The 25,841-nt window shown below is 35.4% G+C and overlaps 1 protein-coding gene across 4 annotated transcripts in view; it reads right to left on the reverse strand.

The window, feature by feature from the left end:
• Positions 1-25,841, reverse strand: part of LOC120525692 (serine/threonine-protein kinase MRCK alpha-like) — a 429,465-nt gene that overhangs the window by 80,554 nt on the left and 323,070 nt on the right. For all 4 annotated transcript variants that reach the window (XM_039748213.1, XM_039748214.1, XM_039748215.1 and 1 more), the window contains exons 14-17: positions 22,158-22,268; positions 11,954-12,201; positions 11,265-11,370; positions 7,161-7,285 (exon numbers count right to left, since the gene is read on the reverse strand). In XM_039748213.1, coding sequence (XP_039604147.1) covers positions 7,161-7,285; positions 11,265-11,370; positions 11,954-12,201; positions 22,158-22,268 — 590 coding nt within the window. The remainder of the gene's footprint in view (positions 1-7,160; positions 7,286-11,264; positions 11,371-11,953; positions 12,202-22,157; positions 22,269-25,841) is intronic.

Consider the following 25,841-nt stretch of genomic DNA (forward strand, 5'->3'; position numbering starts at 1 on the left):
TGTCAAATAAATGAACCACATGCCGTGACGCAACATAAAGAGGCTTTGACGCTGACGTCCGAGGTTTGATCCACGAGAGGGGGTCAGTGAGTGTGTACGCCTGATGAGCCCAGGATTAGGGCGAAACACGTGTCGCATACTCTTTGCATTATTTGACAGTAAAACTTTGCAAAAAAAAAAAAAATATATATATACACACATATATGAATATATATATATATATATATATATATATATATATAATTTTAATGTAGGAGATCATTTCACCTGGTCATTTTAAAAGTAGCTCGCAAGCTGAAAAAGTGTGGGCACCCCTGAACTAGATACATGTACTTATATGACAGCATGAACTGCTTGTAGATAAGGTTAGTCTTTTATTGGTGTCAACATATTATAGTAGTTTTATTAAAAATAAGTGTCGGTCATGAGATTCCCGTGCACTGAGTTATACCCAGGAGCACCAGGATTCCTGGGAATGACATGCGGGATTCCCGGGAATGGATAAACCCATCCGGGAATGGATTCCCTAGTGGTGATATATTGCACATTGGTTAGACATGAACTTAAGAATTTCACACAGTTTGCTGCCTGAGTTTATGAAGAGTGATCAGATGAATTACAATTAATTGAAAAGTCCTTCTTTTCCATGAAAATGAACTTAATCCCAAAAAACTAATTTCCACTGCTGTTGTGAAGAAGGCTTCAAGGCACCCAAGAAAGTTCAGCAGGTGCTAGAACCATCTCCTAAAGTTGATTCATCTGCAGGATCAGAACACCACCAGTGCAGAGTCTGCTCGGGAATGGCAGCAGGCAGGTGTGAGTGCATCTTCATGCGTAGTGAGGCGAATACTTTGGAGATAGCCTGGTGTTAATAAGGACAGCAAAGAAACCACTTCTCTTAAAGAAAAACATCAGGGACAAACTGATACTCTGCAAAAGGTCTAAGGATTGGACTGTTGAGACTGGGGTAAAGTATTTTTTTCTGATGAATCCCCTTTCCAATTGTTTGTGGCATCCACAAAAAAGATTTTCCCGAGAAGAAAAGGTGAACGCTACCATCAGTCCTGTGTCATGCCAACAGTAAAGCATCCTAAGACCATTCATATGTGTGGTTGCTTCTCAGCCAAAGGAGTGGGCTAACTCACAATTTTGCCTAAGAACACAGCCATGAATAAAGAATGGTATCAAAATATCCTCCGAGAGCAACTTCTCCCAATCATCCAAGAACAGTTTGGTGATGAACAATGCCTTTTCCAGCATGACGGAGCACCGTGCAATAAGGCAAAAGTGATAACTAAGTGGATTGGGGAACAAAACATTTAAATTTTGAGTCCATAGCCAGGAAACTCCACAGACCTTAATCCCATTGAGAACTTGTGGTCAATTCTCAAGAGGCGGATGAAGAAACAAAACCCCACAAATTCTGACAAACTCCAAGTATTGGTTATGAAAGAATGGGCTGCCATCAGTCAGGACTTGGTCAAGAAACTGATTGACAGCATGCCAGGGCAAATTGCAGAGGTCTTGAAAAAGAAGGGCCAACACTGCAAATATTGACTTTTTGCATAAACTTAATGTAACTGTCAATAAAAGCCTTTGAAACTTATGAAATGCTTGTAATTATACTTAAGTATACCATAGAAACATCTGACAAAAAGATCTACGAACACTGAAGCGGCAAACTTTGTGAGAAAGAGTATTTGTGTCATTCTCAAAAACATTTGGCCACGACTATACTTTTCATTAAACTGCATTTAATTTCTACATTATAAACTACTGCAGGCAAGGTGTCTAAGCAATATCTAACTCAAGGATCCCAAATTCAGCCTAGGAGGACTAATGCAGCTGTTGGTTTTCAATATAATCAATTTCGTATTCAAAGGACTGTTCCTACCTTTAAGTCATACATCGGTTTAATCAGCTTCCTAGAGGTAATTCTCAAGAGGCAAAAACAGGCTGGTGTGTATGATTTATGAATAAATATGCTATTACCCCTCCTTTCAGACTAGAATATGTAAATAAACATATCTGTCTAAGGAGTTAGCATTTATCTTCTTTTAATGTAACATTCTCAAACTCAACTTATTCAACTGAGAATCTCAAAGGACTGTAATCTATCTACAGACTATTATGTATAAAAAAACAGAAAGTACAAGGGTAAATGGCAGGCTGTCATGAACAGCTACTACAACATTGTTTACATTTTTATCCACATACTAATCTTCAATCAGATGACAACAGAATTAGTAGAAAAATAGGAAACTAAGGTATTTCTTTCAACAAAACAAACAAATCTACATGAAATTACATGATAAAATAAAAAAAAGTTTCTCATCAGCAATTACTGTAATAAAACAAAAAATACAGAAAAGGGGAAATATTGAGATATATCATTAAGATAGAAGCGCACTTACTAGATGATCTATGGTTTGGAAAACCTGATTTATGTATTTCCAACATAAAAAAAATGCTGGTTGTCATACAGTAGAAATCATTTCTAGATGTTCCTTAGCTGAACGAGTGGTAGTTGTTCATACCAGGGTTACCAAGATACCAAAATTTTAAACTTCACTACGATCTTAAGTATTGAAATTCAATACCATTTTCGATAAGCAATATGGTATATAACTCAATCAAAAATGAAATTTAAATAAATCACAATTGTGTATGCATTAAGATATTTACATTGATGAAAAAAAGTAATAGAAATTTTTAGTCATTAAAGCACAGAAATAATTAACTACATTATTACTCAACAGCCTTGGCATTAATCTTAGAGGACCATTATGTCCCATCATAAAAACTAGTTTCCATCCTTTCACAGTCATAATCTTACATAGGCAAATTTTATTTTACAAACAGTTTCTCCAACAGTATGAGAAAACTGCAACAAAACAGGGCTGTCATTAAAGCAAAAATCATAACCACCATGGTGCAGAGCAGTACATTTTGTGATACAGCTGAAATGAAAATATAGCATGCTGCACCATTTGTGCGAACCTAATCCGTGAAACAGCTGCCACAGCAGGCCAAATCCAATCAGCATTCACTTTAGTTGCCATTATACAATTCAATTTCCACTGTAATAAATGGAGTATAAGCGCATATGGGGTTATAGTGCCACTGATTATGCAAATGACCACTGAAAAGTTATATTACCTTATATTATGTACTAATTGTGAAGAAATAATTTTAAAATCGCACCTAACAAAACAAAAGAAAGAAACCTGCTAGAGCAATATACTTTCCATGATAGAGCCCTAGTACTAAAAAGTGTTTCATGTAAATTAACAGTACAGAAAAAAATTTAAATAACTGCACACCCATGTCTTAATATATTAAATGTGACTACAAAAAACATTTTAGCCTGTAGAAAATTAACAAACAACATATCTCTATTGTAGATGCAACAGGTTATAGGCATATACTAATTAACATTTCTGTAATTTAGAAATATAATATAGGAAACAGGGCTGCAACAACAGCCATGCCCATTGGTAGCCTAAGAGGCCGAAGTCAATCAGAAGTGCATTCTTAACGTAGGCCGTAGAATCGATACAATGAAAAATGAGTATTGAAATATTTTTTTAATTTTACAATAAATACTTATTTTTTTAATTTTTTATATTACTTTTGATAACTCTAGTTCAGATACATACCCTTACATATCACATCTGATATTATTGACAAGATTCTGTTAATGAAAACAAGTTGCACAAAGTAAATTCAGTTATTATATCATTACAGATTATGCTTCTTGTAGGGCTTCTGTCACATAGCAATGCTTCTAGAGATGGTTTTTAATGTAATGAAACCAATCATTATTACTTTAATACACTGTGTTGGAACAGCATCATCACACTTTTGTTTTCACAATTCAGTTTTTAAATAAATGCACTCCACACAAACTACTAAAATCAAAAAGAGTGTTTCAATGTTAAGCCAGCAATAAACAATCTTAATACAAATTATTAACGAATAAGTGTACAAGTATGATTTATAATAAAGGCACAAAATGGATCCCAAAAAATATAAAACTATCTACATATGAAAAAAGTAATCAAAGTAGCAATTCAGTCTTCATCATTTAAATAAATCATCAAAGCCCAAATACCAGGTTCACCATAACAAAGAGGCTGCAACAGTTGCGTGTGGTATTTTTCGTTGCTTCATGAAATATTGTACTTTTTTTTCATTCTACCTACAAATTGAACTCTATTTCTGTAACTTACTATGGCGTCAATAATTTTTCAAAAGACATTTGGCATTTTGGCTTCAACATGACAAGAGCTGACTTAAACCTCCTCTTTACTTTTTATGTACTGGACAGTGTGGAATTCAGTGTCAACAGCATATTAGGTCACATGTGAAGCAAGTTACGCCTATACCCTAAAATGGCACATCATCATCTGGAAGTCATCTTTCTTTGTAAGAAAACCAGTCAGTGTTTATCATTACACTCTGCTGCTTCTAACACATTGCAATGCATATACTAGTGTAGAAATCGTTGCCTCACAATTGGATAGAAGAAAATGATCCACCATCATTCAATTGAAAATGTCACGTGTTTCTGCCTCACTGGACAGGCAAATAAAGCATCGCCAGATGTGATGTGCAGTATATATACATGCTTCATGGTGTTCTCTATGTATAGCTTTCAACAAAACCATGTAACCAATAAATGGTCATCTTATTAATTTTTCACTTTAAAGTACCAATACAATAATCCCAAAGTTTGGACATTTCTGTATATAGTGTGTAAAACATTACATTAGTACACTAAAACTTTACACAAAACATTAGCTAGTCGAACACTCATCTTAACAAACACATTTTTTCAGTAGTCACCAACATTACTTCTTATTGATATGGTAGCCAAAATGATATACAGCGACCTATGCAGAATTTTATGTATCACATAGGTCCTTGTGTTCCTTCACTTGAAGTCAACATCTATGAAAGATAATACAAGTTTGCAGTTTGTCTTTACAGTTAATGGTATGTACTGACAGAAATAACCATGACTGCACAATTTTATGAAAAGAAGCACTCCTGCAATGTCATGAAGCCTGGTGTAAAGGCTAGCTAGTAACAGAGTCTTGCCACAAGCTAAAACTTATTCTTGAGGTTCAGGAAAAGAGACTACAATTTGAAGTCGACTACGATACAGAAAAGTCACAAGCATGCAATGTCTTAACTCAGTGATAGAGTACTAAAGGTGTTAGCTGCCTTCAGTACACTGCCTGGTGTTTGTCATCCTTTGAAATCCAGGTGGACAATGTCCCAAATTAGGGTCAAAGCATTGTGAAGTGTATTCTGATGATATATCACAGCCTTTCAAAGAATTATGTAATTTTTACCTGCTTTAGTTTATTTAGGTTATACCCTTTGAAATACTTCTCAAGCAAGCCAAACGTCCATCTACTGTACATTTCCTTTGTCATCAAACACTCATGCCACAAACTAATTCTTGCATGAGGGTTGTGATTGTTTACACTTGCATTTTGTTAAAAATTGGTAAACTCTAATACAGCAGCATGGAGGAGTTTCTGGGAAAGGTCAGATGACACATATTCTGGACTGAAAGTTCATGTGTTTGGGTATGCAAGTTAAAAGTATCTAATGCATCATGCATTATTCACAGTAATTTTTTTCATCACAAAGGCTTCGGGGGTCGCCTCCTAATAGCTGCAGTTAATTTTTCAGATTTCAGTGTTACGGAATTTGCAGTGATGAATACGTTCTTGGTTAGGCCCACCAGATGTGACTCATCAACAGTTTGCCTGCTTTGTCCAGGAGCTCTATTTACTTAGTATACTGAAATAACACACTATTCCATTCTGTAGTGGGCACACCCAAAAAGGACACACAGACAGACACTGGAGTGGAATTCATAACTGTCTTTTGTGTGATCCTTGCAAATGTCTCATTGGTCTTCTCTGAACTATTAAAGGAACAACCCCAATTCTTGATCATTACTGTCCCTGTAATCTATCAGGATGAATATTCTCCATGCTGCCATGTGTTAGTTAGTTATTAATACAGAACCACAAGCACACATCTTACAGTTAAACTGCTGACAGAAAGGCTCAACTGACAATATAAACGTTCCTTCTAGGCCGAATTCCAAGAGACAGCCAGAGATAATCTAAACAGAATGTAATGTGAAACAGATGTACACTCTGTTTATTTTGATTGCTTTCATTTTATCTTGAGAATGAGTGAAATCTGAGTGGAGAATTCAAGAATGTGAGGTATGCATTAGGATGTCAACTTAGGGTAAAAAAGGAAATCATAAATAACAAATAAATTACATCACATATATGTGAAAAAATACATAAAGTGCAGTAACTGCTGACAACAAAAGACTTTACAATCAGGTCCTAACTTTATATGTCACTTAAATCATCATAAAAGCAAGTTGAAAGTTATATTTAAACTGTTAAGCAAGCAAACCTAAGGATAAAAATATGTATTCAATATATTTTATTTTGACAAACCACTAAAATTTATTTTATTACAGATGGCCCTAGTGTTACTGATGAGAATAACTTCAGTGAAGAACTTAAGTCAGTTGTCATGACAAGGTTTGAAGAATGTTGTACAAGAACTAGTAACTCCAACAGCTAGACGTGGATATTTTTATATTACGATTCTAAAATATTTCTTAACTTTGTGCATTTTTTTTCCTGCCAAAGTCACTTTAGAGAAACTTACCTTTAGGAAAGACAAGGTGTATTGAAACTTGAATTTACTATCATAAACATTGACATTATTAAAGAAAATACACAAGCTACATTAACCAACAAAAAACAATTTCTAAATTATTCATATCATCTTTATAAAAAATAAGCAGTGAAATAAAACTACCTCAAAAATGTTTAAAAAAGTTTATTTACCACAAATAAAACATGAGCAATACTTATGTGATATGTAAATATAATTATCAGTCTATAAATAAAGTCAAGCCTTTATTAAATTATTACTTGGCCAAGGAAAGCTCATTTTCCCTTGAGAAAAATCACAGAATTTACTTAATTTACTTTTATCATCAAATGCCAAGCAATTTTAAACAAATTAAAATATTTTAAAATGGCACATATATATAATGTTACTTTTTTTCAGCCAACAAAGAAAACCTTAAGAACAAGCCCACCAACCATTGAATGATTTCTGTGATTTGGGCCTCCCAATGAGCTACAGACTCCTTTTTATCTGCCAGTTCTCTCATTTCATCTTCCAGCTGTCGGTTACTGCTACTCAGTTTCTCAAACATGGATGTAAGCTGTGACATACAAAAAGACACAATTCACACAACAGAAAAGGAAATGAAATTGTCCACAAAGAAACAACAGTTTTTGGCTGTCCATGCTCAGTGCTCAAGGCATACACTACATTATCATGACTACCTATAAGGTTATGTTAATATATATATATATATATATATATATATATATATATATATATATATATATATATATATATATATATATATATATATATATATATATATATATATATATATATATATATACAATATAAATCTGAATTAAAATATTCATTAAGAAATATAAATTGCACTGTATAGCAAAAGATGTAAAACTATATATTTCATCATAATACAATTATAATATAATCATTTCTAAAAATATTTTTAAATAAGTAATACTACTTTTGTAAGTGTTCAGTGGCTTCAGAATTATTCTGTGTGTCAGATTACAGCACAAAGCCTTTTCCTATAATCTTTAATATTGCAGGAGAAAACATTGGGCGGGAACTTTATCTGTTTCAATGTGCAGAATCCTTTTAGCTCACTGATGTCCTCACAGCTAAAGATCCACTGAGCACTGAAGATTAAGTCAAAGCAAATATTTAACAGACTTACTGTCAGCAACATATTGTGTATGGATTAAACAGTGTGGTCATGAGAGTACTAGAAAAAACTAATGGTAAAGGTAGCCGAGAGTAAGGTAAAGAAATTGAAGGAATGTCAAAAGGGTGCTATAAAATTTAATTAAAAAAATATTTAGTTAAAAACTCACAGAATTCATTGTAGTGAGTCACTCGCTATTAGTTATTACAATATTCTACTTTATTTTAATGAAGGCATCCAAGGAAAAACTGGTGGATTTGTTGTAGAGACAACTTCTGACTGAAAGGATTCAAAAGTCTTACACAGAAGAAACACATTCATCTGAAAGTTCACATTTTACATTTTATGAACAGTATATGTCAAGCAGAAATGAGCTGTTAAGATTTGGCAAACTAAATCTTTAAGAAATTATGGTAAACAAATAACTGTCTCTTCTACTCTATTTATACTTGTACTTCATAGAATTAAAGCACATGTCAAAACAATCTGCACTTCTTCAATTAAGTACCCCATACCTAACATTTTTAAACCGTGATCTCTCATTCTTTAAAGTGCAAAAAAAAAAAAAATAAAGGAAAAATAATATTGTTTTTAAGACCATGTGGAGATTTCTGGTTTTATCATATTAATTATCTCACTGAATCTGCCTTGACGTATAACAAACATGTTGCTTTTCAAAACACTCACAGAAATGCCACTGTATAGACCAAACAATGAAACATACAGTACATAAATCCGTTTTTAGTCATTGATATACTAGCACTACTACTAATACTACTGTACTCGGCACTGATAGTGGGCCAGAAGGGGCAATGTGAACCTAAGTACCGAAAAATAATTTCACTATATAGTATACAAAGTAAATAAATAAAAGATTGTTTTTTCTTATGTGTGTGTGTGTTTTTTTTTCTGGTCAATAAATCAATGAGAGAAATATTTAAATTTATGCATAGTTGCGTGATATACAACTGTTTATATATAGTAAATGCATAATAGACAGGTCATGTATATGCCTTTGACTGCAGATTTATTAAAAAATGCATTAATGCATCCTTACACACTACTGTGTAATGGTAAAATGAGTATTAACATATTTGTTTATAAAAGCTTAACTAGACACTACCAACCAGAAAAAAATGACTGCACAAATAAATGTTGATGGATGTGAATGTTCAACTTTGAAAAAAACTTTCAATACAAACCGAAGTAACAAAGAAAGGCACCATTAGTACAGGTTACTGGGTGAAGCAAATATTTTTTATCTTAGGTGATTATTGGATTAAACAGTTAGCAAACCTCTACAGATAAACTAAATATCACTGAACTCTTTGAAGTTTGAAAATAAGAAAAGTACAGTACACATTTTCCTGTCCTTTCATTTTCAGAACAAACTTCTTTTGTGCACCCATTCTCATTCACATCAGCCCAATTTGGAATCACCAATTAACCTCATATCTTTGTCGTGTAGTAAGAAACAACAGAAAACATTTTTAACCTGATTCAATTCAGTAATAGCTAGTTTAAAAATAAAAACTAATCTCTGTATTATTGTTACAAATTCATATTAATGTTATTATTTACTATTTTTTTCTTATTTTGAAAGAATTAAAGAAAAAGCGCTAACTAGCTCCTAAAAGAATACAGTACCAAATATAATTAATAATATTTTAAATGAATACATTACTGAGCTTTAATCTGCTAGCAGCCAGTTTACATTAATACGTTTGACATTGGCTATATGTTTCTTTAAATATGAATGAGTCCAAATTATATATACGTAACAGGCTTAGTATGTGGGAACACAAATTACACTACTAAAGTAATGTGTTGAAAAGCTGTATCTCATTGGTTTTCAACATAAAGTATCAGCTGTTGGGAAAATGGTTGCTAATTTCCTTTTGGGGATTAAGATTTAAAAGTATACTTTATTTCTTCACAGGGCTAGCAGAGATAGTGCTTTGGGACTGCCAAACTGGATATGGTTGTGATTTTTACAAAGGGGAGAAGAGGTTATATTCTAGTTACAGGGGATCACACTCTTTAGCTTTCCTGAAAAGACTTTTCTGGGGTTCAGAACTCAATGTTAGTGTTAACTCAGATTCATGTGAGCAATATAGATTCCATCTTAGCCATGAACCAGTGGACAAGCTATTTGGCCCTGCACAGACACCTGTACAGCTATGAGAGTTTTTCAATCCCATTTACCGTAAGAGTGGTGTCTTATTGAAGGTCCATCACTTTCCAGGGTCACTGCTACACATTATTCACCCTTTATAGGAGGTCTGAACCCTGAGGTTGTGGATTCAAAGCCTGCTGCTGACATTGTGTTACCATGAGCTTGTCTTTCCACTTGCCTGTGCTCCAACTGGAAAACCAAAAGAAATGCAACCAATTGCATCCCAAATGTTGCAAGTCGTCTTGGATGAACTTCTACAGGCAGGATTATCAAGGCATAGTTGATTATCGTAGGTTATCTAGCCTAGGAATCAAAGTGATGAATCTCTACTCTTTGTAGATAATATTGTTGCCATTTGCATCATTAAAATATGAACCCTGGAATGAACTGGAATGGTTCATAGCCTATTATGTTTTGGCTGGAATGAGAATTAGAACTCCCAAATTTGAAGCACTGGTACATCCTCTCAGTTACTTGATCTGCAAGTAAGGGATAAGACGCTGCCCCAAGTTGAGAAGTACCTAGGAATCTTGCCCACAAATGACAGTAGAAGTGACAGCAAGATTGATCAATGGACCCAGGCAGCAGTATTTTTGTTAATTCTGTACAAGACTGGGGTAGGGTGCTGAAGTGGGACATAAGTTTTGCAAATGAAGCAGTCAATTTTATTGGTCAGTCCATATTTTCATCCTCCCCTACAGTCACAAGCTTCAGATTATAAGTGGGGAAAAAAGAGATCTTTAGTACAAAGGACTAAAATTAGGTTTTTGTGCAAGGTTAATAGGTTCAATCTCCATGGCAGGATCTGGAGTTCAGAAATATGGGAGGATCTTTGTGAAGAACTGTATCTTCTGCAGACTGTTATGAGCACTTAAATAGGATTTACATAGGATATTCTGTAGGAGCTTGCCACGGGGGTTTACCAGTCATGGCCAATCATGAGTAAACCAAGAAGCAGACCCAAGGTATGCTTTATGGATTATATTTCTTGAAGGTCTTGGGAAAATGTGGGTATTTCCCATTAAGGGTTAGAGGAGGTTGCTATGGATGGGGAAGCCTGGTTAGCTCTGATCAGCATATTGCTACTATGGCCCATACTATGGAATCAAAATGCTTTCTTTTACATTAGAATATATAAAACTATTTAGTAACTGTAACCAAAATGCACACATTTTCCAATGCAAGATTACTATCTTAACCATTTAAAAGTCTCACCTTATCTAATTCATTTGAAAGTTTTTTGTTCTCCTCCATCAATAATATTTTCTCTCTTTCATATTTTTGCTTAAATTCTGTCTCAAATTCTTCTCTTTCACTTTGACTGTAAAAAAAAAAAATGAAAAGCAAATTGATAAAAATAAAACACAGAAATATGATTCCTTATGTTACATATATCTCATAGGTTACACCCATAATACAGAAGTGATTAAGCAAACACATACACAACTCTGTAGAAATAAGAACACCACTTTTATTTTTGCAACACATTATTAAGTGTTCCTATCAAATGCATTGTCATGTAGTCTAATCATACTGGTTAAAAAGTGTTCAGAAATCTAGTGTAACAAAATTAAAGTTTTTTTTTGTTTTTTTTTTAATACTGTGTCAGTACCAATTTGTAACATTGCTTTTCTCTATCTTCTCATTTTCTATCAATTTCATTCTAAGTTGTATCATTACTTCGATAACCACATATAAATAAGAAGTTCAATGTAATGGGTATATTACATTCAGTAATAAAATTGAAGTATATAATGGATAAAACTATAATGACTGTAAAAAAAGGGGCAAAGGAAGTGGTAAATTCATGTTATTTCATATAAACTGCAAATGAGAAAAGTGATTCTGTAATTTCCTGATCACACTAAAACATATCATAATACGGAAGCAAAATATTTACTTACCTCTCTCTTCGGGTCTTATCTAACTTATCCTTCAGAATCATTATTTCCTTCTTGAGTGTCAGCTGCTGACTCTCGGCATCCCTCAGCTCCTTTCTCAAGTTTTTAAGCTCATTTGCATGCATCATCTCTCGCTTGGATAGCTCTTCTTCATAAAATACACTCTTCTTCTCTAGGTCAGACCTGAGCTTGGCAATCTCTTGCTGATGCTCCACATTGCTGATCCCAGGGGACCGACCTACTTGCTTTTGCTGTTCAAGTTTATATTAAGAGGAAAATGAGGACAAAGAATTAATTACTAAATACAAAATAGTGCTTCTCAAAATAATGCCAATCAGGGTGTAATCAAATGGGTGAGACATCTGAACCACTTAAATATATACATTAATTTAATTTATTGGCCAGTATTCTGAAACAAAATATACATTTACAAAAACTGTTATCACAAATAGATTGTTGAATGTTTTGCAATGAAAGTTTTTCATAGTTTGACTGGAAGTATCTTTGTTATATGAGAATGTTCTAAAATAAACAGTATCAACCTTGTTATTCTAAACAATCCAGACTGGATGGTTACCAAGTATGTAAAAAATCTGAACATGTGAAACATGGAAATTTGTACTTATGTGTAATGGAATAAAGAAAAATCATGAGTAAAGCGAAACTTGCAACTTCCTCATTTCCAAGAAAATTTAAAAATCTTGCTTAGGGTGACAAGTCGGGGTGCAGGTTCTCTGATTTAATTTTTCACTTTCCAAAAGATTGTGTGGTTGCTAATATAAATAATCAGAAATTTAGTAAGTAATGTTGGTCTGAAGAGTTTAAAACCTTCAAAGTTTTAAATTATTTTTCTACACCAATTTTCCCACCTATGTCCCCAAAAAATATTTTTCAGCAGTTTAAATTTTTTAAATTTCCAACAAAAAAAAAACTAACTGATTCATCTATTCTCCTATATTTTTTTAACCTGCTTTTTCCAGAGTGATAAAAATTTTTGTGTTTTTTTTCTACATATTTTTCCATGACCTATTGTAAATCTTACTTATTTAAATGCATTTAATCCAACTGTCACTGATTCCAGAAATGCATCAGAAAGAGCTATATATATTTACTATTAAACTTATCTGTTTGACATCTAGAGGTGGATGAAATCTGGCTACTAGTGCAAAAAGCACCACATATTGAGAGTGCTCTGCTTAACACATCTCTCCAATGCTGTGTGGAAAGCAAAGTCTTTTTTTTGAAAAGGGGCATTGTGTATATAGCACAATTAATGACAGATTACATAACCTAAGACTCTTTAGGAAAGCCTATGCTAGAGTATTGGAACAGAAACTCTGTCACACATTTGAATCTCAAAGCCAGAAGGAACAATATAGATTTAGTTCTGACTGTGCGCCAATGGGACAAATGTTTGTCCTTTCCGAGGTTATGGAAATTTTATAGTCTTGTTATGCTTGTTCTTTCTGGATTTGGAAAATACTAATGATCTTCTACCTCATAATATTTAATGGAAAGAATGGTGTTCTAAGAAACGAGAACGAGCAAAGGATGCTGCAAAATATACCTCACATACTGTTCATCAGTTTCAAAGATGGAATATAAAGGTTCCACTAAAGCCTAAACAGTACTCAGTCTGGGGGACCCAAAGGTTGCACTTGTGCTTTTTGCGGATAATATCATCCTCTTGGCCTCAGTGATTTCTGATGTGTGTTTGACTCAGTGTGGCCAGGAATGAATACTTCTAAATCTGAGGTTGTGGTCCTTATTTGGCAAAGGAGTGGCTCGATCTCTGTAAGTTGGTAGGATAAGGTGCCTCAAAGGTGAAAGACTCCCTTGTCCTAGGGTCTTGTTCATAAGTGAGGGCACGAGAGATTGTGAGACTGACCAATGCAATTGCACAGAAGCTGCAGTTTTGTGAATGTTTTGTTAGACTGGGGGTAGAGCAGAAACCATGTAATCAGAAAATGCATTCAGTTTCCCAAAGAACAAACAACGCTATTCTCACCAATGCTCACAAGGTTTCTGTAGTAGTGCGTTGCATTGTCTTAAAAGTTCACATCATCATTTTAAATATCGGCAATGTATGATACCATTGTTTCTCTGGTTTTGGGGAGTGGGAGGGTGGTCATGGGTAAAGAGATGGAGAGTAGCTTGTGTATTACGAATAATTAAGTGTTCTACTCATGTACTGCAGAAACTATCCACACTGGGTGGTGCGGCAGCAGTGTAAAGGAGTTTTATTTTGGACGCAATAGTTTGCAGCTCAGCACACATGGCAGTATTTAGTAATGTAATCACAATGATTCAAAAGAGATTCATTCCAAGTTAATTTAAAATTGACACAAATCATGATGATGTACTGGCACGAAACTCTCAAATTAGAATCTGCCTTATCATAAAATACATTTTGAGTAAATATCTACCAGCAGGAAACCAGAAGTAACTAATTACTTTTACTCAAACATCCTTATTTATTCTCTTTGTTACATGTTATGGACCAAGTATACTGAGTGATTCAGTATACATTATTGAGAAAAAAAAATCATATTTCAGCTATAGTGCATATTTTGTCTTTAATATATAAAGAGAAAATCATATCATCAGCAACGACTTCTGCAACAAAAATTACCCGTTCCAGAAGCAATGTGATTGAGGAAATGGAAAAACGACTTTCCATCTGGATTGACGATGAAGTCGAACACAATATGTCATTAAGTCAAGCAATCATAATGAAAAAAGCTAAATCAATTTTTAACCACATTGGCAGTGAAAATTTCATAGCTAGTCAATGATGGTTGCACTGATTTAAAAACAGAAACAATCTTCATAACATACAGAATACTGGAGAAGTGGCAAGTGGAGATACAGAAGCAGCTGCTGCATTTCCAGTTTCATTAAGGGCCATCACAAACATAAATTATGTATTTACTGGAATATTTTTGATTTTCATGAATGATTTATGAATAAAAATCAATATCAGCAACAAAAAATGTCTATAATGAATGCAATAAATTTAATTATACATGTTACAAAATAAAACAAAAAAAAAGATAAACGTTTTTATTTTCTGTCCTGTTTCACTTATCCCCATTATTTATGTGTTAAGATGACCTTGTTTAATGCTATTTTGTTTGGTGCTGGGATTTCTTGGAACATAAGCGGGGTTTTACTGTATATTAGTACATGATATCAAAGGTGTTGGGGTCCTCTTGAAGCTTCGAGCACCACTGGTACTGGCACACTTTAAGCACTGCCCAACCACACTGCCATTTTCCTTGCAGAGCACCCAAATCTCACTGCATAAATTACGTAAAATATAACACTACAACAAAAAGCTCCATCTGCCTAGAAACGTTGCCTAGAATACGCAGGTTCAAAAAAATAGATGGTGAATGAAAAATAGTATCACTGATAATTTGCATTAACCTGTGGGTCAGTTACCCACATAATGAGCTGACATTCCATCACACAAATTAGTAGCTTCAGGGGACCCTTTCAAAGGGGCAAACCGGTCAAAGTCTCAAAAGAATTCCAACTTGTACAGCCACAGTCAGCCATTTTAAGGATAGTGAACTACCTAAAAGAGTGATGTAAAGAGCGAAAAACCATAGGCACTCAGAGTCTGTGAGTACCACAGTGGCATGGTGCTACAAGTATTCTACCCATTAAAACTTTGTGCATGATGCAGTGATCAGGCTGTATTGCCTCAACTACAGCGCACTCCTTCAAAACTCAATAACAATCAGCTGCACAGCCACATACCCATACATCACCACAATTTTTTAAAACCAGTTTCTTGGCGGAAGTAATGCAGATCATTCTTGCTAAATCAGCAAAGCACAGGAATCTCACTCACATCTTGTTGCAAATAGGAGTGCCTGAAAGCTTTCTTGAGGCTTGCAAAAAAAAATAAAAAGTCTGATGGCTATAGTTTGGCATGTTAAGGAAACTTCAACAAATGTTCGAAACTAGCCAATGATATTTATTTACACTGACAATATGTTCAGCCAATTAGCAATGGGTGATATCACTGACCATCAGATCAGCCCTACTCTGTAGTAACTGAAAGAATGGCATACCAGTAATTGAAATTAGGTTCTTAGAGTGGGTTGCTGGACTGTTTCTAAATTAATGTGATTCGCTCAAAGACATGGGGAGACTTAAAGAGAAAAATATCTGCCTCTCTGGTATTAGAGGTGAGTGCATTGTACCAGGGAAAAATACTAGAACAGATAAGGGAAGATTAATGACAGACATATACTGAACAAGGAATAAGGTAGCCTGGCCAGTTCAGACCAACTGAGACTCTCACCTGGATGAGCAGGTGAAAAGAAAAGAAAAACAACACAAAGAATTCCTGCCTGAAGGAAGCAATAAACTATAACATACACAGGGTTGCCTCATTCTGATAATTTCTATAGTGTACTCTTCAGTCTACGAGACTTAATGTAGCCAATTAAAACAAGGAGATATTAACTAAACACCTTATAAAACTAATACCAGGTCTCACTTCCATCTACAGTGGAACCTCAGGTCACAACCGTAATTCGTTCCAAAACACTGGTTGCAACCCGATTTGGTCATGAACCAAACTCATTCCCCCACAGGACTGTATGTAAATACAATTAATCTGTTCAGACCGTACAAACTGTATGTAAATATATATATATATATTTTAAGTTTTTTAAGCACAAAAATAGTTAATTATACCATAGAATGCACAGTGTAATAGTAAACTAAATGTAAAAACACTGAATAACATTGAGAAAACCTTGAACAGAGAAAACTAACATTGCAAGAGTTCACGCTACAGCCTTACGAACCGCTCACTATAAACACTTTTTTTAGTGAGTTTTAAGCACTGGGGAAAAAAATGAAAACTTGAATGAAAAAATACTTAATTCATACAAAACCTAACCATAAACAACCAAGAAAATTTAACCTTGTGTGAGTCGAGTACTGGCATGAAGGAAGTGAGGAGGAAGCTGGGTGGAGAGGAGGTTACAGTTTTGAGGGAGAGTCCCTCTGCGTGATGGAGGGATGTTCTTCTTCAGGTGTTTTCTCTCTTGTGATTTCTTGGGTTTCTGGTGTTTTTAGCTTTTTAGCTAGTGGATCAGGCTTTGCAAAATAGCAGTCTAATGTGACTTGCCTTTTCCTAAGCATTAAAATTTTTCGGAAATGCGTGACGACACGGTCGTTCATCATATTTATTACTCTGTTCGCAACCACTTTGTCAGGGTGGTTCTTCTCGAAAAAACCCTGGCACTCGTTTCATTTTTCCATGACGGCTTTTATTGCATCACTTTTTATAAGCACCCTTTCCTCTTCTTCCCCTGAGGACTGCTCCTTGGTGAGCAACTTATGCTGCTCCTGCTGGAGTTCAGCGAGTTCCTCCATCATGAGCTCCTCCTTGTCCACTTCAAGACCCATGCTCTTACCCATGGACACAATCTCATCCACAACAGGAGGCTCAAATCTTTCTAAATCCTGTTCAGGAAAGCATTCAGGTCAAAGTTTCTTCCAGGCTGAGTTCAAGGTCCGGTATATGACGTCTTCCCAGGCTTTATCGATGAGGTTGATGCAATGAACGATATTAAAATGGTTCTTCTAGAACTTTTTCAGGGGTCAAAGATGTCTCTTCGGTCACATTGAAACACCTGGCGAATAGTCCTTTGGTGTACCACTTCTTAAAATTTGACATAACCTGCTGGTCCACGGGCTGCAGAACAGAAATCGTGTTGGTGGGGAGGAACACAACCTTAATAAAGTCATACTCCTCGACCATATCGTCAACCAAATTTGGAGGATGTGCCGGTGCATTGTCCATTAGAAGAAGGCATTTTTCAGGCAGATTATTCTCTTCAAGATATTGCTTCACGGCGGGAGCGAAAGCCTTGTGCAGCCATTCCAAAAACAAGGTCCTTGTGAGCCAACACTTTGTGTTTACTCTCCACATCATGGGCAGTCTGGCTTTGTTTACATTGTGCTGGTTGAAAGCATGAGGGTTCTCAAATTGGTAAACGGGTAGTGGCTTGATTTTTACGTCACCACTAGCGTTAGCACACAGCAAAATGGTTAACCTCTCCTTCATTAGTTTATGGCCTGGCATAGCCTTCTCTTCCTGGGTAATGTAGGTCCTCTTCAGTATACTCTTCCAGTACAATCCGGTCTCGTCGCAGTTGAACACTTGTTGCGGGATGCAGCCTTCATCCTCCATGAGTTTTGTGAAATTTTTCACAAATTCTTTCGCGGCTTCAGCGTTCGAACTAGCAGCCTTTACATGCCTTAACACACTATGAATGCCACTTCTCTTGCCAAATTTTTCAAATCATTCTCTATTGGCTTTAAATTCCTCTCCTTTGCCACTCATAAAAGGATAGTTTTGCAGCAAATCGCCATGAATCTTCCTGGCTTTCTCACATAACATCGCCTCGCTTACGCTATCCCCTGCAAGTTGCTTCTTGTTCAACCACACTAGCCAACAGTTTTTTCACCTCTTCCAGCACTTGAGGCCACTGCCTGGTTAACACTGTAACTCCTTTTGCAACATCAGCTGCTTTAATGGCCTCTTTCTGCTTTAGAATAGTCGAAATCGTAGATTTTGACTTCTTGTACTCGGCGGCAAGATCAGTAACACGAACACCACACTCATACTTTTCAATAATTTCTTTCTTTAATTCGATTTCAGTTTTCTTCGAACCTTTCTTCTCACCAACACTACCACTCTTCACTTGCTTAGAGGCCATGGTTAATTGCAAAATGAATGCAAAAGCACACGAAATAGAGCACAAAGATTTCACAGCGAATACACGAATGTCTGACCGAGAAAAAAGTACAGGGAGAGATAGAACACTTGCGAAAATCATTGGGGCGTATGAACCGTAAGGGAAACTGGCTTGTTCGTCACCCGAGTGTGTGGCCGTGAACAGATGCAAAAGTTTGGCAAACTTTTTGGTCGTAACCCGTTTTGTACGTGTTCTGAGACATTCGTGACCCGAGGTTCCAATGTACACTGGATCTGCCACAACATTAAAGCCACTTGTCTAAAATTGTGTAGGTTGGTCTCCCTCATGCTGATAAAACAGCTGTGGCCCATTGAGGCATGGACTCCACAAGACCTTTGAATGTGTCCCTTGATATCTAGCACTAAGGCATTAGCAGCAGATCCATTAAGTCCTGCAAGCTGAGGTGGGGCTGCCATAGATCATACTTGTTTTTCTAGTACATCCCATAGTTACATGATTGGATAGAAATCTGGGGGTCAAGTCAGCACCTTGAACTTTTTGTCATGTTCTTCATGTAGTGAAAAGTCAAGCAAAATTACAACTTTTATTGGCTAACTAAAAAGACTACAATATGCAAGCTTTCAAGACAACTCAGGCCCCTTCTTCAAGCAAGATCATTAAAAGGTGTAATTTTGCTTGACTTTTCACTACATTCATAATGGCTAACATGTTACAACACCCTAGTACTCATGTTCTTCAAGAAATTCTTGAACAACTTTTGCAATGTGGCTGGGTGCATTATCCTACTGACTTAAGCAAACATCATTAGGAATACCGTTGCAAATAATTAGTGTATGTGGTCTACAACAATCATTAGATAGCCAGTATGTGTCAAAATAACATCCAATGAGTGCCAGAGACCAAGGTTTCCCAGCAGAATATTGCCCAGAGCATCACACTGCCCCCACTGGCTTGCCATCTTCCGATAGTGCATCCTGCTGCCAACTCTTCCCCAGGTAAATGATGTACAAGCACCCATCTGTCCATATGTTAAAGAAGAAAACATGATACATCAAACCAGGCCCATTTCTCACACTCACATGCCCAATGTATGTGCATTTGGCAGTGGACAGGGTCAGCATGGGCACTCTGACTAGTCTGCAGCTAAAAAGCCCAACATCCAGCAAGTTGTGATGCACTGTGTATTCTAGCACCTTTCTCTTATGGGCAACCTTATGTTTTTAAGCAATTTGTACTACAGTAACTTTTCTGTTGGGTCAGGCAAGGCAGCCGAGCCTTTGTTCTCCATGTGCATCAATGAGCCCATGATCCTATCCCTGGTTCACGCGTTATCCTTCCTTGAGCCACTTTTGGTAGGCACTAACCACTACATATCAGGAACACACCATATGACCTGTCATGCCCTAACCCAGACATCTAGCCATCATAATCTGGTCCTTGTAAAAGTGTCTCAGATCCTTATGCTTGTCCATTTTCCTGCTTTCAACACATCACCCTCAAAAACTGTTGACTTGCTGCCTAACATATCCCACCCCTTGACAGGTGCTGCTATGACGAGATAATCAATGTTATTCACTTCACTTGTCAATGGTTTTAACATTATGGCTGATCGCTGTATACAGAACTGGATGTAATATTTTATTAACGCAGAAGCAGCATATTATATGCCTAAATTTAATAACATCTACAGTCAAGAGGCACTTTACAAGGCAAGCAATATAACAATACAATATGAATGTGCCAAATTAGTGGTCCAGAGTAATTGTAAACTACTTCAAGTAGTAGCAAGATTACAGTATTTATGGACACTAAGAGTGTCTAGAATAATACCCAACATCAAAAATAGAGAACAGAAAAATTAAATACTACTAGAGATACAATGAAATTTAAAAATATTGTATATTTGAGAAAGCAGATACTGAGTGAACATTTCTAGAATTCTAAAAAGAAGACACATGTCTTTAAATGTAATTGTTAAGAAGGCCTGGCAGAACTTATCTTGGTTGAATTCCAAGGAGAAAGAACCACAGATGTTTTTCAAGATTTGTGTTGTGAGCATTTGTTGGCATCAGAAAAAAAGTCCTGACTGGTTTTTACAGAGTAAGCAGTGTTGATAAGCACTAAAGTTGTTTCTATATATATTTTTACAGGGGAATCTCTTTCAAAAAGGACACCAGTGCATTTGAGCCAGATGCACTGCAACAGAATCCCTGTGTTTAGTCCGAGTCAGTATTGTAACATCTGCCTTTTCAACATATTGCTTTCTGTCGATTCATTGGGAGGAAAAGTTGAAATGAAAATTAATGAAATCATGACAATGAAAAGAGCAACTGGAATTATAAATATTATGCACCAGGAAGAATGAAATCTTGACCACAGAAGAGATGCGAGACTAAACATTTAATTCAGGGTCAAGGGGTAATGCCAAGGTCTGTCACTTAAGTTGATTTGATGATTTGGGGGATCCAGTACTCTATGGGAACTGTTCAATTCTCTTGAGGTGTGATGGAATTCCTAAAAGAAGCAGTCCTACTTTGCTAATATTTAACTGAATAAAACATGCATTCACATTTTCACTGATGTTACTGACACAGGTAATAAATGGATTCCTCTTATCAATGTGCACCTATTCAGGTGTAGATGGTTTCATTAGTGCACCAATAAGATATAAGGTCATGATGGCTTGAGTAAGCAGGTACATGGTGGAATAAGAACACTGAACAACAAAAAAGAACAAAGTTTAGGGAAGCAAAAGTCACCGGCAGCAGCAGTCTTACTGACTTTTAACTGCAGACATCCATCATCTTTAAGTGACAGTTTCATGATGTAAGACTTATTATTAGTTTTATTATGCCATATCCAATTAAAAAATTAATTAAGGTTACACCAGAACAGGAGGATGTAGCTATGATTGTGTTTATGTTTGTCATTTTCCAAGACCAATGTAATTTTGATTGGCTTGCAATGGTGCTGTTTTTAGTGTTTTTAATAACACTATGTAAAATGAAGTTATTAAATGATGCCCATTAGCAGATATGACAGGAAAATAATATTAAAGGTTATGTGGTGTTGTATTTTCTATAATACATACAGATAAGTTTAGGTATAGTTATGCAACTATAAACATAACAGCTTAAAAAGCAGTGACTATAACATGCACAGTGCATTACTGGCCACTAATAAAATAAAGGCCTGCAATAAAAATAAATAAATAAAATAATAAGATGAACACTGTTTCGTTGTTTATTTCATACTTGTCATAACTCACAGTATGGAATGATAATATAATAAATTACATACAACAATGTGTCCATAGTTCTAACCTGATAAAATGCCTTGAGATTCTGTGGACTATAAAAAGAAATTGGAAAAACTACCTATCATTCATTTCTTTAAGTGTTCCACAATGTACTTAAAATGCAATGTAACTTTGTTTTAGTTTAGAAAATTCACTGCACCTTTAGCCCTTCCAGCTCTTCTTCAAGTTGTTTAGCATACTGCTCACTTCTCTCTCTTAGCTTCTTTTCTTTTGAAGCTTCTGCTGATGCTGCTTCTGCTTGTGCTTCAAGCTGGAAAAGAACAGAAAAATGAAGTTTTACACTGTTAAGTAGTAGCTTTATTTTGAAGTTCCTAAATTACAGAAAACTCTTGTGAAAATAAACTGATTAACTGTTAATATACACACAAAGTGGCAAATCAGATACAAAACTAAACTGATATAACTAACAAAGTATAAAAGTAATAATAAAAAATCCTTTTTTGCATAGGAGTATGAGTCCATTTTATGGCAAATACCCAGAGGGTATATACTTTACCTTGTATAATTCAAAAACTACAAGCTATACTGACAGATGTTACAAGTTTAAAAACTAAGTTTATTTAGCAGGTAAAGCATTAGCTTATATTAAGGAAATGTCAGTAAAATATAAAAATACATTCACATTTTAAATAAATAATCACAACTTTTTCCCAAATAAAAATCTATGGTACTTGTATAATACAAACACACACAACTAACACATTAAATAAAAACATAAAAGTTTTATCAACAGATGCTGCCTTTACTTTCCACACTCATAGGAAATTGGGTGGATAAGTGGGAAGGATTGGGTTTTATTAGTGTTAGGGATCACCAAAGCATCAGCAAAGTCAAGTGCAATCATAAGTCCTTTTCCTCCTTGGTGAATCAAGCATGGTCATTAAAGAAAGGATTGGGGAGGTCTTCCAGAATCTGCCGTAATCATAAGATACAATATCTGTCTCAATACAACATTTGAAAACACAAAAGGGTCTAAGAAATTTTGATCTACTCCGGTCTAAAGCAACTGGATGGTGATCTCAGAAAAAAGAATATCATTTTTTGAAATTACTGGAGTGGTAGAATGAGAACACTAACAATCAAAATAATGGGTTTCATTCACAGCTAAATTGGGGACTGGTATGAATGAGAATGGTGTCCCCTCCCAACCAGGAATGTCCTTTCCTCTCCTATTTTTCTCAGTACCACCTTATTATTACTACTCCCATCCAGCATATTTTCTTCATTCTTCTCCAAAACCACACCTTACATGTTTTCAAACATTTAATAGCTATTTTCCTTAGCATCCACGTGTTTGCTCCATAAAGTTACTCCACAACTTTACATTTTCTGTATTCTAATCAGTTTGGTGGTGATGAGAAGTTTTCTTCTGCTGAACACATCTTTGGCTATTGCAATTCAATTTAATTTCTTTCTGTTTCTCATAACATCTATCTTCTTTATTTAAACTGACACACTTGCTTTAATACTTCTGTTTTAAATCTCACTTGCAATTTCAAACAGAGTACCTGTTCTTTGCAATCTTCATAATTTTCACCTTCTTTACACTTATTTTTATTGGTATTGACATAATCTGACAAGAATTGGTGGCTAACTTCTTGTACTTGCTGTTATCTTGTCATCCTGATTACATAAGTTTGTAAACATCAGTTAAACTATTACCTTTCAGTCTGCAGCAGCTTAAGTCATTCCTAGCCAGTGGTAGAAGGTAACAAATTACACTTTTTTTGTTGTATTTGAGTAGGTTTTCTAGGAAACTGTACTTTTTAAAGTATTTTCAAATGCAAATACTTTTACCCTTTTAAAAAATATTTATTAATATTTCACCTTGAGGATGAGTGTAAGTGCTATATAAATAAAACTTATTACAGTATTTCTGTTATTATTATTATGCTACTTCGTCACATTTTCAGAGTAAGTCAATATAATGTACAACTGACTGCCTAGTTTAAAATGCAAATTTACAGAAGACAATTAAAGTAAGTTGCAGGTCATGACAAAAGATTATGTTTTAGTGTTTTAGTAAATGACACAATGGAGTTGCAGTGCATATGTCTCAGTATATTGCAGTATAACTAACCAATACATTGGATAAATGTCCCAAAATTGAGTGTGCTGTTATGTTTAATGCATGAGAATGGAGAAAACTGAACGATGGAGGATGTGTCTAAAGCTTTCAGTATAGTTGTAATAGTAGCAGTACTAAAAGTACAAAACCATGGAGTTACATATGTACTCATGAACTCTTTTGTAAATGTACAAAAATGCATGGAAGAAAGCTAATTTTTTTAAACTAGCAGGGTGTTTAAAATAATGTGGCACAAATTTATAAAATCATAGTTCTTGGTATTTGAAAGATACTACAGTAAAATGCTGATAGCCAAGAAGAGGCAGATTTATGGGTACAGAAGCAGTTTATTAGTTGTTGCAGTGATAAAGGTGTAAAAAAAGAGATAGTCCGCTACTGTTATTACAAAGGAAAGTCGTTCAATGCACCTACAGTAACAGTGTTCCTCTATAACTCAACATTTATCAGGTTCAGAGATTAAAGCTAAAACTTTGGTTTAGGTCCAGCAAAAAATCTATTACACATTTATTTTTATGTAACAAGACCTTAACAAAGGCTTCTTTTGGTGTTAATAACACATACAAAGCATCAGTAAAATCGCTGCAATGCAACTTTCACTTTGGAATGGTCCAAGGTGGCTGAAATGAGATATGTTTTTTTTGATCTTGCATACATCAGTGTAAGACCCGTGAATCATTCATATTTACAAGTGGTTTTGCCATCATTTCAAAGGGTCTTAATATGCTAAATTTCATGGAGATGAATAATTTATACTTATCCACTTATGCTTTATAAAAGTAATGAAGATCAAAAGGACCTTTTGTTAAGGTCTTGTTACATAACCGTAAATGAGTAATGCATGCAGTTTTAAAGTATTTAAACTCAAAGTGTTCCCAAGAAGTCAAGTGTTGTTCACAGCAAAAATTATTTTTGAAAAAGTAGGTGGCAGTTTAAACACAAAGAGTATTTCCATTGTAATAGGTATATACTGTATGATAACAGTTTAAGATTGGCAAAAAACAAGCACTGTATATTGTTTTGTTTAAGTTTATTTTTAAAATTACATTTCAGTTATTACGAATGACTAGTTACAGTGCATCCGGAAAGTATTCACAGCGCATCGCTTATTCCACATTTTGTTATGTTACAGCCTTATTCCAAAATGGATTAAATTCATTTTTTTCCTCAGAATTCACAGCCTTTGCTCAATACTTTGTCAATGCATCTTTGGCAGCAATTGCAGCCTCAAGTCTTTTTGAATATGATGCCACAAGCTTGGCACACCTATCCTTGGCCAGTTTCGCACATTCCTCGTTGCAGCACCTCTCAAGCTCCATCAGGTTGGATGGGAAGCGTCGGTGCACAGCCATTTTAAGTTCTCTCCAGAGATGTTCAATCGAATTCAAGTCTGGGCTCTGGCTGGGCCACTCAAGGACATTCACAGAGTTGTCCTGAAGCCACTCCTTTGATATCTTGGCTGTGTGCTTAGGGTCGTTGTCCTGCTGAAAGATGAACCGTCGCCCCAGTCTGAGGTCAAGAGCGCTCTGGAGCAGGTTTTCATCCAGGATGTCTCTGTACATTGCTGCAGTCATCTTTCCCTTTATCCTGACTAGTCTCCCAGTTCCTGCCACTGAAAAACATCCCCACAGCATGATGCTGCCACCACCATGCTTCACTGTAGGGATGGTATTGGCCTGGTGATGAGCAGTGCCTGGTTTCCTCCAAACTTGATGCCTGGCATTCACACCAGAGAGT

This window comes from Polypterus senegalus, chromosome 3 (assembly GCF_016835505.1).
Source record: "Polypterus senegalus isolate Bchr_013 chromosome 3, ASM1683550v1, whole genome shotgun sequence".
In the NCBI taxonomy this organism is placed as follows: domain Eukaryota; kingdom Metazoa; phylum Chordata; class Cladistia; order Polypteriformes; family Polypteridae; genus Polypterus; species Polypterus senegalus.